The sequence below is a fragment of the Convolutriloba macropyga genome, chromosome 5 (assembly GCF_964194025.1).
Source record: "Convolutriloba macropyga chromosome 5, txConMacr16.3, whole genome shotgun sequence".
NCBI classification, from domain to species: Eukaryota; Metazoa; Xenacoelomorpha; order Acoela; family Convolutidae; genus Convolutriloba; species Convolutriloba macropyga.
In genome coordinates, this window is record NC_134472.1 from 37,898,444 (window position 1) to 37,916,523 (window position 18,080).

At 35.0% G+C, this 18,080-nt stretch overlaps 1 protein-coding gene across 1 annotated transcript in view; it reads left to right on the plus strand.

Annotated features, from left to right (window-relative positions):
- The window catches only part of LOC142340361 (uncharacterized), a 72,098-nt gene extending 54,474 nt beyond the window's left edge, over positions 1–17,624 (plus strand). Inside the window, exons 7-9 of the mRNA XM_075390935.1 lie at positions 1,406–1,693; positions 16,111–16,221; positions 17,352–17,624. Coding sequence (XP_075247050.1) covers positions 1,406–1,693; positions 16,111–16,221; positions 17,352–17,624 — 672 coding nt within the window. The remainder of the gene's footprint in view (positions 1–1,405; positions 1,694–16,110; positions 16,222–17,351) is intronic.
- Positions 17,625–18,080: the final 456 nt, after the last annotated feature.

Below are 18,080 nucleotides of genomic sequence, written 5' to 3' on the forward strand. Positions count from 1 at the left end.
CAGAATTTCGAAGTGACTTCTGCAGAGTTACCGGACCTCACTTAAAACAAGCAGCCTGCGAGTTCAAAAATGCGGGGAGTTCATCATATTAACTTCTTCTATGTATATAGAAACCTATGTCACTTCAACTTCTGGCACTGAAGATTTTGGACACTTTAAAACTTGCAAGTGCGTGTTTTAAGCAAGATCATTGCAAGACTCGATCTATTCATCATGAGAGAGCTGGAACTTTTTTGAACCTGGTGTCCAACCATCAAATGGTCAATAAAAATTTTTTAATACTGGCAACTATAAGCATAACTTAATAGGGTAAGTGGGAACTAACTAGGGTAAATATGGGCTGTAGTGTTTTTGGCTATTTGAGCTTTCAGTTGTGTGGATAGTGTTTATTCTGAAGTGAGGCTCTAATCTGCAGGTGGTGAATTTGATTTGCAGTGATGACGATTTATTTGAGTTGTTTCCTCATCTCCAGGAAGCACCCCTATCTTTTATATTTTGTTCATGTTTTATTCATTCTTTCTTGCATGCGTTTTGTTTGTTCCGCTTCTGAGTTTGTAGGAAAAGTTACACGTTTAAACATCAAGCAGCTACTGTTCAAAGCTAGTGAGTTTTTCTTTGATCAAGGTTTGCCGAAATCAATGTGTGCTTAAGAGTGTTTCAACATTTCCATGTTACAGTCAAATTTAGATTGTTTCGAATCGCAAAAGTTGTGATTTTCCATGCAGATTTCAAATTGCCATAAAACCCGCTCAACCTCCCCCCATCACTCGGATACACTACCTCCCCATCTCGCTCTCCCTCCTTCTCCCCCTCGGCACTTCGCCATCTCCCCTCCCCTTCCCCACTCTGTATAGAAATATATCTTCCCCCGTTGCCCTCTCCGATAGATTAAAAAAATATGTTTAGATTAGCTTGTTGTGAGCAAATAAATGCATTTTTGTATTGCTGAAATTTTTTATGGCTCAACAGCAAATATGGATAGACCCTGTATTCTTTATAAAGCAGAAAGGCTTTTAAATATCTATTGGTACGGGAAGGGGTGGGTGCATTCTAAATTCCGCCTGATTATAATTCTAAGTCGAAAAGCGACCTCGTGATGGTTTCTAGCAGTGATTATAAATAAAATATCCTTTTGGGCATTGTGAAGAAATTTCGTTCATCAATATTTCTACCATTTTCGCCTCGTGAACGTGTTGTTCAGTGCTCAAGGTCATTTTAATTGAAATTGGGTTATGGGTGAGAGGCGGGATGGCAGTTTGCATGTTCTTGCTTTGTATCCATTGAAAACCCGGTGACCATGGAAAAATTGACAGGTATGATGAACAAAAAGAAATTGATGGTTGGAGCTAAAAGACAGCAAGTGTTGTATAGTGAACTCAAAGAGCGTTGCAATAATTAATTTCAGGAGGAGAACAAAATAGCCAAGCAACGTGAGAAAATTGAACTGTTAAAAAAGCAGCACGATATTACAAACCGACAACTGGACTCGTGTCCCGAGAGCCAGCACGAGGAATTGCTTCTCAAGTACAAGTTCGAAGCTGACCAATTGGAATACGAGCTGCAGTTGTTTGAGGACATGGAATTCCACTTGCTGGAGAAGGAGATGGTGTTAGACCACCAGGGGGATAACTCTATCATGACCCAGCTGGAGAACCAGGAAAAAGAGGCCAATAAAATGATTGAGCGCATTCAGGTCAGTTAAAACATTCATCTTCCTCCAATTAACACTCATTTCAAATTCAAGGCAACTTTCAAGGACTTTAAGATTGCCCTCATTTTCTTATCATAATTTTATTGGTTTCGCATAATTTGCTTTATTTTTTAATTGAAATATAAATTGGAGGCTAACTGAATCTATAAAAGAGGTTGTGTTATTATGTTTTCTCCAGCTTTCAGTTATTGATATATTGATAAGTTGTGTTTGTCCAGTTTTTAAATGACAAATTGTTGTAAATTGAGTAAGGAAAAACTAAATATCAGATACACAATTCAGATTTGATCCCACATCTTTCCCGTCGTTTTTTAAAAGTTTATTGAGAGTTGATTGATAGCAGTTTGTTTGTAGTTAAGGCAAGAAATTAAAAGCCATTTAAAAGATATATAAGATAGCGATTAAGCCAATCGCAATCTCATCCTAGCTCACTTTTTAAACATTCAAATATCAAATCAGTGTTTTCTTTGAACACGGGCAAGATACCTGAAGCAAGATAGCGATCGCGTGAAACGTCACCTGAAATTGAACAAGTTAGAAATTTTTGGGTTCTCAAAAACGGAATAATCAGGTCATCCCGGAGGGTTTCTAGTTATCTTAGAGACTTTCGAGTTACTAGACTCTATGTAGTCGATTTGCCGAAACCGTTTTGGAGACATAAATTTATGGCGTGAAGGGGGTTCTTAGAGTTTGACCTCCCCACTTCACCCCCGTGAGTTCCCCCTCCCCTGCGTCCATCACCCCAGGCCCATTCAATTAATCTAAAGCAAGCCTCCTCAAACCGTAGTCAGCTACTGACGAAACCAACCGCTCGTCAGTTGCTTGAGAGCAACCACGAGAAACAACTAGGAGAAATACGACCTTAAATTATTTTGAAGAAAATAAATTATGTAGAAAATTTAGTGAATGCTATCTTTAATTGTTTATCCGCTGCAGTTTAATATCATTGCTGGAGTAAGGTTTCAAAGCGGTTAAGTTTTGTTATCCGAAATAATATGTTCCATATGAAGGAAGATGTGATATTTGACTTCAAATAACTGAGGTATTTTTGAAAAATTGATCGTAAGCTTTTCGTCCATACATTATTCTTTCAAGTGAAATTGATTAAGGATAAAAATTAACACAGTTAACCGTTTTTGCTTATCACTGCCTTCACTTGGAGTAGTTTTCCGTATTATCCAAAGATAGATTTAGAGATCTGAACATTTTTGTTGGCAACTATTCTTTTTTACTTCTGTCCAAGGCCTTTCGCGTATAAATTTAGTGAAATTTTGGAATGGTCTGTCACAAATTTTGCATTTGGAGAAACGTGTGTCACCACTGATTTTAATTAGAATAAAAATCAATAAAAACTGAAATTGTTGCCAAAAGACAATTGTATTTTTGTTTAAATATTCTATTTTTAATAGCAAGTTTAGAAACCCACTAAAAACTTCGAAACGTGCGATCTCTAACTTTGTTCATGTTTAGTTCCATTAAACAAGGTTGACATTTGTTGGATCTAATTGAGGTCTTTGGGTATCTAAAATAAGCTATGATTTGTCTGAGAAAGGCTCTGAAAACATCGTCAGTCTTATCTTGCAGGCATTGGAGCAGACTTTGAAACGTTCAATTTTATTTTTAATGCAGATCTCCCAGAAATGCAGAAAATATATTGCTTTTCGGAAGCTATTTCTTTTCTGTCATATTTATTGGAACTTAGACCCATTTTTGTGGTTCTAACTGATTGAAACTTAAAATTAGTTAGTTAAATGATTTATGGTTTGGATCTAAAAAACTCGTTTTTCATAAATTCAACTGTTTTTCTGAAAAAATTGATCTTTGGCCACTAGAGAATGCAAACATATTGATTTTTTTGCCAGGGTCCCTAAATTGTCTACAAAATGATAACGATTTGATTTATTTGCAAGTGATATTACTAGTGCTCCAAACATTTTTATTAATAGCTCTCGAACGAAGCTCGTAGCAATTATTGTAAACGTGTTGATCTTTTTTATGCAAACGTTTTGCTTGACCATTTTGCGCTTTTCTTCTAGAACATTCTTTGACTTCTCAAGTGAATTTTTCACACTTTCATTCTTCATTTTCGAGTTCTTTTTCATTCTTCATCTCTATTGCTCTCAATGCGAAGTAAAGCTTGTTGCTAAAATAAAATTGATTGAAGCATAGCAACAGGAAGGGCCTGATAGCCGAGAGGACAGTGCTTCTGATGAGGGATCGGGATATCCACTATGGTTCGAATCCTAGCGTGGTACAAGAACAACCTATCTATCTCAACGCCATCAAGAGATGGAGTTTTTTTAGCAGTACATAATTAATTTATTTTTCGAACCCTATTTTTTGGTACTTTTTCTCGGGCGAACTTCTTTCTTAAGACGAGTTTGGCCAATTTTTATCTTTTTAGCTAAGGTTTGAAGTAGTATAGTTCAAGATCTCTCAAAACTAAATTGATCCTGCAAAGTAAACTTTTGAAAAATAGGTTTACGTTAGAAAAAGCAAGGTTTGGTTTTTCCTTAGGTTTTTACCTAAAATAAATTTCTTTTCGTAACAAATCAATAGTTTACGAGTTGTGAGCGTTGGGGTGTGCATTAAATTGTTAATTTCCCCCGAACGAAATTTGTAGCAGTTATTGTAAACGTATTGGTCTTTTTTACATTTTTTTTTTGCTTGACCCTTTTTGCGCTTTACTTCAAAACGTTCTCTGAATTCTCAAATGACTTTTTCACGCTTTCACTCTACCTTTTTCAGTGATTTCTATTGTTCTCACTCCAAAGTAAAGATGTCGCTAAATTAAAATCGATTGCAGCATAGCAACAAGAAGGGCCTGACAGCTGAGTTGGCGGTGCTTTTGGCGAGTTAGCGGGAGGTCCGTGGTTCGAATCCCGGCGTGGTAAACTATTTTTGCACCCATAAAGAAAAATTTATCTAGGCAACAGTCCCTGAATTAAACTGCCTCGCCTGTCGTTCGAGAGCAATTCTCCTGAAACTTGTCGTTTTATGTTTATCTAATTGCTCGCGAAAAGAAGCCGTTACTGTACACGTGTGTGTCTTTTATTGTAGAATTGTTGCTTGACCGTTGTTTGACTTCTCGGTTGACTTTTACGCCATTTACTTTCTGAATTTTGTGTGATCTAAGATTCTCTCTCATTGACAATTTCCAGCAGCTAAATATAATTGGCGGAAATTTAAAACTAAAAGTCAATAAATAAGTGCATCGAAATTGGTGCCTTTTTTGCTTTAATTCTTAATAGTGCTGTAAATAACCTTAAATGAGGTTACCTGAAGCCCCTTGTGAACTTCGCAGTCCCAATTAGGCTATATCCTCCCCCTACTGAAGCAGGCTTTGATTAGAGCTCCCACTAGCCGTTCGAGAGCAATTTTAGCGACGTTAATTGGTTATGTTTTTATGTATGTATGTATGTATGTGTGTGTTTGTGTGCGTGTGTGTGACAGAGGTTTGTGTGTGTGTGTGTGTATGTGTGTTTGGGCATGTGTGTGTCTGTCTGTCTGTCTGTCTGTCCGTCTGTCCGTCTGTTTGACTGAGAGAGCTGTTATTTTTTACGCGCGTGTATGTATGTGTAAACGTTTTTGTGCGCTCGTCTCTGTGTATGTCTTCCTGATTGTACGCGCACAAATTTGAGATATATGCCTAAAAGTGCGACTTGTATATACTTATTTATACATGTGTGTGTGCTTGCAAATGAGAGTATGATTGTGTTGCACTGAATCTGTGTGTGTGTAAAATTATAGGAATGTTGCAAGTTTGTGTCTGTTTGATTTTTTGTTATTAATAGATTCTACAGCTCAGCCGGCTATTTTAGCGCTCCTATTGTTTTTTACTTCGTCGAATAAAATTTTTTTTGCTTTACCTTAGGTGACAGCTTTTTCAACATTTTGCGTTAAATCTTTTTGACTTCTCTAGTTTCAACATTCTTTCACTCTGCTAAAAGTGTTTTTAGACAGAAGTTGCTCAGCAAAGCAATTCAAAATGAACAGAGTCAGTAACAAAAAAACGAAATCAAAAATAGAAACGGGATAAACCCATAAAGCCCAATTTTAAATGCCTGTTACTCAAAGTTTGTTCTTAGTTACCATCTCTAATGCTTATTGGCATTGATACAAGACCTTGTGTTGTCTCAATACTAAACAGGAGTTTGTTTTGCTCGAAAATGACATCAAAATAGTTCGCACTTTTAAAATATTTGTGTACAAAAATAATTTTTTTCTTTAGTTTTTTTTCTCTTTCAATCCCAGTCTTGGTAATGGGAATCAACGGCGGATATTTTCCGGCAATCTGCCGGGTATGTTTTGTGTTCGTGGACATATCTGTTGTTGTATGTTTGCGCGAGCGCGTGCGTGGGTGTGAAAGAGAGAGAGAGAGAGAGAGAGAGAGAGAGAGAGAGAGAGAGAGAGAGAGAGCGAGAGAGAGAGAGAGAGAGAGAGAGAGAGAGAGAAAGAAAGAAAGAAAGAACGAAAGAAAGAAAGAAAGAGATACTGTCGCCAAATATTTTTTTTAATAGTTGGCTCTTGCTTTACAATAATTCAAAGAAATTAAAATTTCTTTTCTCGAGGTGTTATTTCTTAAGATATATTTGCACATTCTTCAGTTTTCATTGCTGTTGGAAATTCGAATATAGACGGTGAATTTTCTAACGCCGAATCTGCGAGTGAGAGACAGAGAGAGCGAGAGAGAGAAAGTATGTCCTTTTGAGGTGTGACTTTTCTCTTAACTGCTACGGTTAAGCAGAACAAAATAAAGCAAAGAAAATGCTGCCTAAAAATGCGTTTTTCAGGGTTGTTGTTGCTAGTGCGATCGGCTTTTAGGTGTCCCTTAATAGAAAAATCTATCTCTCTACTACTTCCTAATTCTAATTCAAGCGCTTTGTCTATAAAAATTCTGATAAAATAGATAATTTTTTATTGATAAAGTCTTAATGGCCAAGAACAAACTGCTTAATAAAACTAAATTGGATATGAAATATTTTGATATTAATATCTGATGTTATGAAAAGCGATTTTGTTCTCGTTTTCAGATTTTCTTTTTAATAGTTCTTCAGACTTGATATAAGGAGCTGTTCTGCAATGTTTGCCTTAGTTAGTCTAAATCTTTATTACTAGCCGTCGTTGTATTAAACAGATTCACTCATTATTTATTTCAAGAATGTTACGCAATTTACTGAAGGCAGTCGTAGTCAAAGGAATTGAAGCAGAAATGCGAAAACGAAAAGTTTTCTTTATTCATTGACTCAAAAGATTACGCCTGTTACATTATTGTTAGAAAAACTGATTTTCACATTATTTTGTCTTGTAACTTATGCTGTCTGTTGACCTAGAACACACATATCATTTTTATGAATTTTTTCTTTTGCGTGAATACGTTTTTGGTCACGTCTGATTTTCAGTTTCTGAGTGACTGTCACCGATTTTATAGGCATGTTTTGTCTATTGTGGATAAATCCTTTAATGGGAAAGCTTTTTAGATTTAAAAGTTTTTAGATTTAATTGAATCTTTACAATTTAGGTAAATTATTTTTTTCAAAGACTTACTTTTCTAGTATCGATAGGTATTGTTTTTCCTTGTTTTAAGGATAAATTTCTACAAAGCAACTGAAATTTGCTCTGGCAATCTATTAGTGGTGGTCGTAAATGTTGCCGCTTTTGACACGTCATTACAGTGCAGAGGTATACCCAAATCGTCACGGGCAGATCTGCCCGATGTGTGTCTCTCGTGTTCGTTTTCACTATGTTAATACATTAAAAGTGGTACAATATTGCGGAAAATAGCTACTTAAGCAGAAACCGGCAAAATGGAAGGGAATATCGTATCCCGTGTTCGCAAAAGTGTCCTAATTTCAGCCGCGAAATACAAGTACAAACTCAATAACCTATTTTTCGCGCGAGTTGTATCACGCATCCGCGCAATTTACGTATCAATTTTTCGCACGCAATGTAGCTCGGTTTTGCATATAATCCGCAATTAAGCCTAACTTAATTACTATTTATTTAATTAGGCCTAACTTATTACTACTAGTAGTACTTTATTACTACTTTATTACTACTTATAGTACTTTATTACTACTTATTACTACTTATTAGTACTATTTATTACTACTTATGAAAATTGGCCAGTCCCACATTGATAGACAAAGTCTTTGATGTGCAAGGGATTTTTCGGAAAAGAATCAGGTTTTGTGGTTGCATGTATTTAAAGCACTTTAAAGCTTTGAAAACTTCAATTAAATCTTTATTAAAGTGCTTATTGCATGCTCAAAATGCTCGCGAATAATAGATACCTAAATTGAGCGGAAACGTGCTACAAGATTTGTTACCTACTTTTTGCACCAAATGTTCTTTTATTTCGCAAAATTGGCGGAACCCCTTTTGCGAAAAGTAAGATACAAAGGATGTCATCTAATTTCTTTCATTTTATGTAACTCATTTCCGAGCCAATTTTACTAAAGCGGAAATTTTGGGGTATTCCTCTGCATCGTAATGGTGGTCGATTTGTACCGAAACAAATTTTTGGGTGAGAACAGTTGCTGTTTTTCGCATAACAAACAGTGATTGGCCTTGTATTTTTACAAGAGACCGACATTTTTTGAGTTCAGCTGTTTTTTTGGTTTAGGAAAATGAAAACTCTATATTCTTGAAAAATTCTTGAAAAAACCTGTACAAAAACCTTATTTTTATGAAAATAAAAATCCAATTTCAAGAAAGTTAATGAAAATTCTCTGAAATTTATATTGAGACAATTTTTAGGTCAATGGCGCGAAATTGAAAACTTATGTTAGTTTGAAAACTGTGTCAATTTTGATAGTCAAACTTTCAATAAATTTTTTTGACTTTTGTGGTTGATAAGGGTCGGAACATATGTGCGAACGGACATTACCGAGCCTCCTTGCCTAAAATTTGTAGATTTCATTTCAAAAGAGTTTTGAGGAGTTCAACATTAGCCTTTCGTTTTTAAAAAAAAAACAGAAAACATATGATATATGAAATCCGTCTTACTTAAACGAATCTCAAATAAGTTGACTTTTTGGTCGAAATTCTGGTATTGTAAAAGTCATTGCTCGTTATCTCATGTTTTGCGATTTAATGAGAAAATTTGTTCAAATTACATGTTTCCGACAATTTCGAATTTTCTGGAAAACTGGTTTTCTTTGTTTTAATGTGCCCCATGCATCTTTATCTTTTTCACTCATCTTTTCATAGCCCATAAGCAAAAATCATGTAAAGACGTTAAAGAAAGCAAACATATAGTTAGATTATGGACCGCTGGCTTAATGGTTACAGGAAATTACTAAATTAATTAGACATTGCTGAGTGTCGTTAAACATAGGTTGCAGGCAATAACGCTCAGTTTTGGATTTTATTGAGTTAGATTCGTTTTTGGCAATCATACACCTCAGATTTTACAGTAATAATTTATAGAAAGAACAGATTCCACAATTTTATTTAACTTGGTACGATTAAAAGGGTCAAGTTTTAATAACATGCAAGCCCCTATTTAATTAGAAAGTTGAATTTTATCGATTTTTATTACTTCCATGAAGTCTTTTGGCTCCAACAATTGATCGTAATTTTTCAAGCTGAATTTTTCGTCGAATAGCAATCCCACAGAAACATATCAGAATTGCTTTGAACACCCCTAGCTTTAATTGAAACCCTGAACATCAATCACTAGGCCCCAGAAAATTGGCTTACTTTTGAAATGGCTACGCATTCTGAAGTGAAAACAGTCTGAGATATCTTCCATTAGCTTATAGGTCAAAACAAAATCGATAATCTCTTTCATGTTTTTTGACTTTTGGTGGCTTATGTGTGTTGAAAAAGACATTTCCTAATCTGTTCTTGCTTAAAGGCTGAAAAAACAAAGGCAGTTAGTTTGTGCTCATTTAACATCCGAATTAGTATTGATAATAGACTGTAACTGTTCAATCTACGCTAGTTAACTAATAGCTCTTATTTACGAGTTTTAAAGCTGCGAAAGATCTCTCAAGAATTAAATCTCGTTACCTTTCTAACTTTGAAACTGTTTTTAAAATTTTTAAGTCACGTCCTATGTTCACAATTAGCTTAGAGTCATTATAAGCTTGCTGTTCCTAAAAAAATGCATTTGATATACTTAGTTTATTGATATAATACACTAAAGAATTCGTCTTTTAGTCACCCGAAACAATTTTGGGACTTTTTCCATTTGTGCTCCCCCCAGTACATTTGATCTATCAATAATAGTGATAATAACAATTGTGGCTCCTGCGTAATCGCAGCGGAACAGCATTAGGTCTACGGTAGCCTGTTCTCAGCTGCCCTTTTTCTTATTATTCCCCACATTTCCGACTGGTCTTTTTATAAGCAGCATTGCTCCTATTTGGCGATTATAGCCACTTTTTTTTACGTCTGAAACTTTCAAATGGTACCACTATTGCAGCCAACATTGGTCAGGCTATGGTCAACCTGAAGCTATGGTTAAGTAAGAGCTCATCCTTGCACAGATAACGTAACGGAGGCAGGGGATTGAACTCTCAATTATTGGTGTGTGAACCACATACCTTACCCATCGGCTATCACGCCTATGTATTCTGTTTCGGCCCAACAGCTGAGTGTGCATTTAACCTTTTCGCCCCAGGCACTATTGTTAAAAAGTAACGTGCTCTATAACTACACATAAATTTTAATTGGGGGCATAAAAACACGGGGGAGGGGCAAAACATAATAGATCCAAAAGGTTGAACGTGGTCAATTTTTTGTCCACATTGCGATCAGTCGAACACATTATTTTCGAACTATTTTAATTGACTCTCAAATAAAGTTTGTAGCAGTTATATTAGTCCTGTGGTCTTTTTTAATGTAATTTTTGCTTGATCAATTGGATCTTTTCTGTGTCCCCCGGAATTTTAATGCACACAATAACTTTTTGTGTTGTTATACAGTCCTTTACTATGTAAAAAAACGTGTAAAAGTTATATGTCCACGAAGCTAGAGGTCCGAGACAGAATAGATGCGATCAATTTCTTTCTGACTTCTCTTACTTTTCGTCCTCAAAAACGGATAAACAGTTATCGCCCAGAGGGCATAAAGATATCTTGGAACCTTTCGCCTTACCATAATCGTATGCGATTCACCAAAACTGTTTCGGAGACATAAATTTAATGCGTGAAGGGCGACTCTTTGAGTTTGACCCACAACCCACTTCACCACCCCCCACCCCCCATTTCAACCCCTCGCCCATCAGCCCCTCCCACCTCACCTCCCCCCACCCTTTCAGCCACCCCTGCACATCGTGTCACCCGTATTACAGCGCGCCCAACCCCCCCCCCCCCCTACACTTCACCCCTGCCACTAGCCTTTAGACTATCCTCCCTAAATCTTTGCTATCTACCATTCGCTCACCAGTGGTTTGATAGCATTTAGCCGTTGTTAGTCAGTTATGTTCCTTAAAATGTTCATTATTGCTATCAAACAGTTTGTAGCATTTGTTTGAGTCTGCTGACTTTATTGCCGAGGCTCTTATCAACTTCGAATTAGTTATATTGTTGAAAATCGGTGCTGATGCTAGTTTTTAAATGAATAACTTGCAGAATCTTGCGAGTGTCTGGCAGAATCTTGCGAGACTATACATTCTCATGCAAGATAATCGTCCAAAATTATGCAGGATAATCTGATGTTCCAGCTTGATCAACATTTTACATAAAGCGTGATTTCGATCACAATTTTTTCACTTTTATGACCAATAAAGTTGCAAAATCAAACTTTCTGTGAAAATTGAAGTATCAAGTACTGTTTTTAAAAAATGAGAGCATGATTATTTAAAATGTAATGGCGAAATGAAAAGAAATGTAAAAACAAGTAATAATTCATATAGACTTTTTTTAGGTGACATATAATCAGAACGCCTAATCATATAAATAGCAAAAATTAAATGAAGAGTTTGAAGACTCGTGAAATCTCGTTGTATGGCAGACTTAACAAAAGTTGCTCTGTTTCTAAAGTTTTGAGGTGCAGTGATTTTTTCAGTTTATTTCTTAAAGCACCTGCAACTTTATCTCGAAAATTTCTGCTCATATTGATGCACGACGCGTCAATAGCAACCATTGAGACAGTGCTCGATCGGAATGAACTTGCAATGGTCCTAAAAAGTAACCAGGTGTCTTTCAGGGTTGTGTAAAATAGCTTGGCAAATTAGGCATTCATTTTGCAATATCTTGAAGGTAATGATTTCTTGGAAAAATGTTTGCAGGGGCTCTTTTTTCAAGTTCATTCGTTTGAATTTTGGCCAGGCAAAAACAATGGATTGCAGACTACTAATTACAAATTCAAAAAAGAAGACAAAAAGCACCTGCTGAAACATTTTAAAAGCTAAAAATTTTTTGAAATTGGTTTTCGAGTCCTTCGAAAATCCTGTCTTTATTAATTTTTTTCAATAGCGAGGAAAGTTTTCATTGCCTTAGTTTTAATTTCTTAGATTAGACGTTTTTTTTATGTTTCCTTTTCTAGTAACGTGGAACATTGCTTCCTATAGACTCAATATCAACATCTACGATCTTTGGCTATTTGTTTTTATTAATGGATTTTAAGTCTGCCTTAGGAAATTGAGAAAGGCGTTGAACAAGATTAAAATTGGGATAAGGTGGATAAAAAATTAAGTATAGTTATTTGAAATATCTATTTTTCACCTCCTGATCATATAATGACCTTCTATGAAAGGGGATAGTTTATCAATAACGAATTGTCCTTTGGCAGCCTATTACTTTTGGGCTCGAAATCTTCCGAACTATGGGACAAACGCTTACATTTTATTTGTTATATGCTTTGTTTGGCTATTTTGCTACTATATATTGTGTCTTGTCAGCGCGAATAATTTAAAAAAAATAAAAATTTTCCTCTTGATTCTTTTGTTGGATTCAACCTTGAAGCAGGCGACCACATGAGGATTATAATAAAAAACAATACAAGTTTCTTTGGGCCTTATTTTTGATTCGTATGCTTTCAATTAGATTAAAATTTTTTGATATATTTTGTATTTATTATTTTAACTAATCTTTTGAATATCTTTCTTGAAATATGACAATGCAATCGTGTCATTATTAATTTTTTTCAATACCGAGAAAATTTTTCATTGACTTAGTTTTAATTCCTTAGATTAAGCGATTTTTCTATGTTTTTTCTTCTAGCAACGTGGAATTTTGCTTCCTGTAGACCCAATATCGACCTCTGCGATCTTTGGCTATTAGTTTTTTTAATGGATTAAAAATCTGCCTTAGGAAATTGAGTAAGACATTGAATAAGGTTAAGATTAGGATAAAGTGGAGAAAAATTTAGGTGTGACTTTTGGAAACGCCTATTTTTCACTTCCTGATCATATAACGATGCTCTTCCAAAATTATGCCGGATAATCTGATGTTCCAGCTTGATCAACCTTTTACATAAAGCGTGATTTCGATCACAATTTTTTCGCCTTTATGACCAGTAATTTTGCAAAATTAAACTTTCTGTGCAAATTGAAGTATGAAATACTGTTTTTAAAAAAATAAGAGCATGATTTAAAATGTAATGGCGAAATGAAAAGAAATGTAAAAACAAGTAATAATTCAAATAGACTTTTTTCAGGTGACATATAATCAGAAGGCCTAATCGTGTAAATTGCAAAAATTAAATGAAGAAATTGAAGATTCGTGAAATCTCGTTGTATGGCAGACTTAACAAAAGTTGCTCTGTTTCTAAAGTTTTGAGGTGCAGTGATTTTTTCAGTTTATTTCTTAAAGCGCCTGCAACTTCATCTCGAAAATTTCTGCTTATATTGATGGATGACGCGTCAATAGCAACCATTGAGACAGTGCTCGATCGGAACGAAATTGCAAGGGTGCTAAAACTTAACCAGTCGTCTTTCAGGATCGTGAAAAATATTGATCGCTTGGCAAGTTAGGCATTCATTTTGCAATATCTTGAAGGTAACGATTTTTGGAAGAATGTTTGCCAGGGGCTTTTTTATCACGTTTATTCGTTCGAATTTTGGTCAGGCAAAAACAATGGATCGCAGACTACTAATTACAAATTCAGAAAAGAAGACAAATTGAAAATTACCTGCTGGAACATTTTTAAAGCTGAAAATAATTTGAAATTGATTTTCGAATCCTTCGAAAATCCTGGCTTTATTTATTTTTTTTAATAGCGAGGAAAGTTTTCATTGACTTAGTTTTAATTTTTTAGATTAAACGATTTTTTAGGCTCCCTTTTCTAGCAACGTGGAATTTTGCTTCCTGTAGACCCAATATCGACATCTACGATCTTTGGCTATTAGTTTTTTTAATGGATTATAAATCTGCCTTCGGAAATTGAAAGTGTAATTTTTTGAAATGCCTATTTTTCACCTCCTGATCATAAAATGACTATGAAAGGGGATGGTCTGTGTCAATATCGAATTGTCCTCTGGCAGCCTATTACTTTTCAGCTCAAAATATTCCGTAGTTTTTCATTACCCAGCTCCTATATTGCCCTTCTGGAAGTTGAACAATTGGGTAATCGCAGTTTTTTATTTGTTTTGGCTTTTTTTACTATATAGTTTGTTTTGTCTGCGTGAATAAGATAAAAAATAAAAAAACTTCTTTGCTCTTGATTTTTGCTGGATTCAACTTTGAAGCAGGCAAACAATTTGATGATTTAAATAAAAAAAACATAACAAGCTACTTTTGGCCTAATTTATTGAAATTGTATTCTTTCAAAAACTTTCTAATCGTTTGATTGCCATTTTTCAGAAAATGCCGCTGCAATGACGTCTTTATTAAGTTCTTTCAACGGCGAGGAAAGTTATCATTGACCTTAGTTTTATTTTCTTAGATGAAACGATTTGTTATGTTTCTTTTTTTAGCAACGAGAAATGTTGCTTCTTATAGACTCAATATCGACATCTACTATCTTTGGCTATAAGTCTTCTTTAATGAATTATAAATCTACGTTCGAGTTTCGCTTAAATATCACTTTATTGTTTAATTACGTGTTCTGTTTTAAAAGAATTTTTCATTTTTTCGCCTTAGTTGCTTTCTTTAGATAAAGATTCAATGAATTGGGGATCTTTTTATTATTAAATACCCCTGGCTACTTAACAGCAGATTGCATCTGTCTGAAAAAATTGTGTCTAAATTTTTGAGATTATCAACACATGCTGAGTATGGTTCTTGTTCCGTGTTTAGTTACTATACTTAGTGATTGGGTAGAATCTTGGAAAGTGTTGTGAGAAAACTCCTAAGTGATGCGAGAATCTTAGAAAATGATTAAGAGTCTTGTGAGAAGTTTGCAAGTTGGCCTGAGAGATTTTGAATTCTTTGAGCAGTAGGGATTGACAGAACAGAAGAATTTTCTGACGGCGTTTTTTTCTTAGAAAATTGTTCTTGAGGAAGCTAAGAACAAAAGGAAGCTCAAATTGTTGAGGCGAGAAACCTTTTGACAACAAACTTGGCATTGAAATTAAGTTAAAAAGAGGACTTGTTGAGTAATTGTTCAAATTCGAAATTTTTGCTTGAAATTGTTTGAATTTTTTTAAAAAATTTGTTTTTTTAGACTTGTAATTAAAACCCAGGTCCCTTTAAGGTGGCGACAAATGTTGTTTGATGTGATCATAGGCTGTATAGGTAGCAAAACAAAATTTTTTGTTTGTTTGGTTGAAATACAACTGGAAATCCTATTTGTATTACCACAACAAAAAATCAGTCTATATCTTTTATTTTGAAGTCACCCATTTGGGTCTCTGGTGCACGGCAAACATTGGTTAATAATGTTTTCTATTTTAAACCATAAATAAATCCGTTTTTTTTGGATTGTAAACGCATTTCTGATGTATTTTGCTTTCAATAGACTTTTTCGTGCAAATTTGCTGTTTTTGTGTTTTTTTAATGTGACAACTGGTACAAATGATAAGAAGCCAGGCGCTGCCTATTTAATGAAAAAAAATGTGGCCGCTGATTTTTTAAACTGAGCGGCAGAAAATTTTTGAATGTTGGCCTTGATGACAAACAGCAATACTTTTTATGTAGCTCATTTTGTGTTTCAAAGTTTTTCGCGGTGAAACGTTTCTTTCTGTTGTGTTTTCCTATAGGGTGGAAAACACAGGCTTTTTTTGGGTGCTTTAACCAAAAATGATGAAACGCCTATCTGGTAAGGATCTTGTAAGTGTCTTACCAGATAACCGTCGCAATCTTGCGTCTTAGCTGATAACCGTTTTTCGCAAGAATCTTGCAAGATCTTAGCAGATAACCGTCCCAGTTCGTCTAGGGGTGTTATACTTGTAAGACTTATCTTCATACTTACCCAGTAGTGCTGATATTGACTTGGCGTTGTAAATAATCAGAAGTGTTACGTATTTTCTCAGTAGAAAGAAGCAAGCATGTTCAATTCGTTCACAGGTTTCGCAGGAGATTCTTCAGCAAGATGTGCAGAGGAAGGACACGGAGTTGAGTGAGATGAAGAACAAGTTCGTAAAACAGAGCGACGATTTTGCAAATCAACTTCACCTGGTGAGATAAATTGATATTTAATGAAACACAATCATGTTTCTTTGTAGTGATTTCTGCCTTCAAATATATTTTATACACGGTTTTCTATTTAACAGCAGTTCGCTACTATTTGACATGAACCTTTTGTCTTCTGATCAGCGCTTCAAAGGTATGGAATTTGTTGAGAAAATTGTTCAAAAATTGTAAAAATTTCAGCAGCTCAAAAGTCCTTATAGTTTTCCTTTTTTAGTACTTTTTCCTGAACAAAAATCTGAAATATTTTGTTTCTCATTTTGTGCAAGTAAGATTAGCATTATTAGATCGGTTTTGTGAAATCGATTATCACGTAAAAAACTGATATTTTAAAATTTTGATTTTCTCGAATTTTGTAAAGTTTCAGGTTTCTTAAAATTGGTATAAATAATTGCTGTCTTAAACCAGTGATGCAGAAAGTGAAATTTCGACTCTTTATCTAACTTCTTGTCGCGTTCAACGGTAGTCATTGAGAATCTGTAATATCTTCTGTTTTTATACATTGACCTAAACTGTGGTTTGTTTTATTTTTTTTCAAACAAGCATTTTTCAGACCAGACAGCTGAAATTTACCTGTCCAACGCTGGTCACAAGGCTTTACTTGGCTATCAATTTATCGAGTAATAGTTATAAAAGTTGTCATTCAAAGTATGTTTTCCTGATTTTGTTCAAAATACGTATGTCCATTCGTATGAATCCAGCACAAGATCGACTTTCGATTTTACGTCAGCAGTTCAAATAAAGTTAAAGCACAGGTGTTCAAACCTCTAGACAAAAGTGTCCATTCTCAACCATTCGGCGCATACTGCTTTTATGATTGTATCGTCTCTTGCATTTTTGCATTCCGTGGCCGCATTCTTTTGCTTGGAACAAGCCTTGAAGAGTTATAAGATTGAAGTAGGATTTGTTTATTTACAAATGTGTTTTAGCTGAAGGCTACCTTTCGAACGGATTAGCTGGCAACATTTTTCCAGCTCAAATAGGAATGCCGTATTCTCTCCATTAAACGTTAAGGAAATCGACTTGCATATATAAACTCTTACAGGATTATCTACTTTGATGTTATTATTTACTTTGTTTACAGTGTTTGTTAATTTTGCTCCACCTTTAACTTTTAGCAACGGCAGCATTTGCTTGATCTGCAAGTGCACTACGCGGAACTGTTGCAGAAAGAGGACCTGAAAGCTCGAGAAAATATTCAAGTCGGATCGAGTCCGTCGGGATCGGGTGTTTCATCGTCTCCCGGGGGGTTCTCAACAGATGTACTGGCCAGTCAGAGGCCCACTCCCAGCCAAGTGATGAGCTACCCGACATCTGGCGTCAACTACAATATCAACACTCATTCGTCACCAGGTGTGGACTTTAGACAAAAACTTCATAATTCATTTTAAACAAAACAACTTTAAAAGTAGCTCGTGACAATACAAAGTGGTCAAGTGTCCTCAATATTTGGTTTCACAAACAAGCTAGTGTAAAAATTACAAAAGGAACTATTGTTTACTCCATTTAGGCGAAAATGTCAAAAAAGTTGTACTGATTCAAACTGGAGAGACAAGAGTTCAAAAGTTGAAAACGTTTTCTGATTGTATCTTTAATGCTCATTTATTGTGAAGACAATATAGGGTTACTTGGCTACTTAATACTTGACTACTCACATACTGTTGACTAAACTTTTGGCTCAAAACATAATTCACTAATACAACTGCATCGGAAAAATGCAAAAATTTTGTAGTTATGTGTCAGTTTTTGTCATTTTGTGCCTTTGACGCATTTGAATTTGAACAAAAATGGTATAAACTTTTTGTTTGGAATTTTATACAAACATTCTGTAGAAAAATTATGTAGAA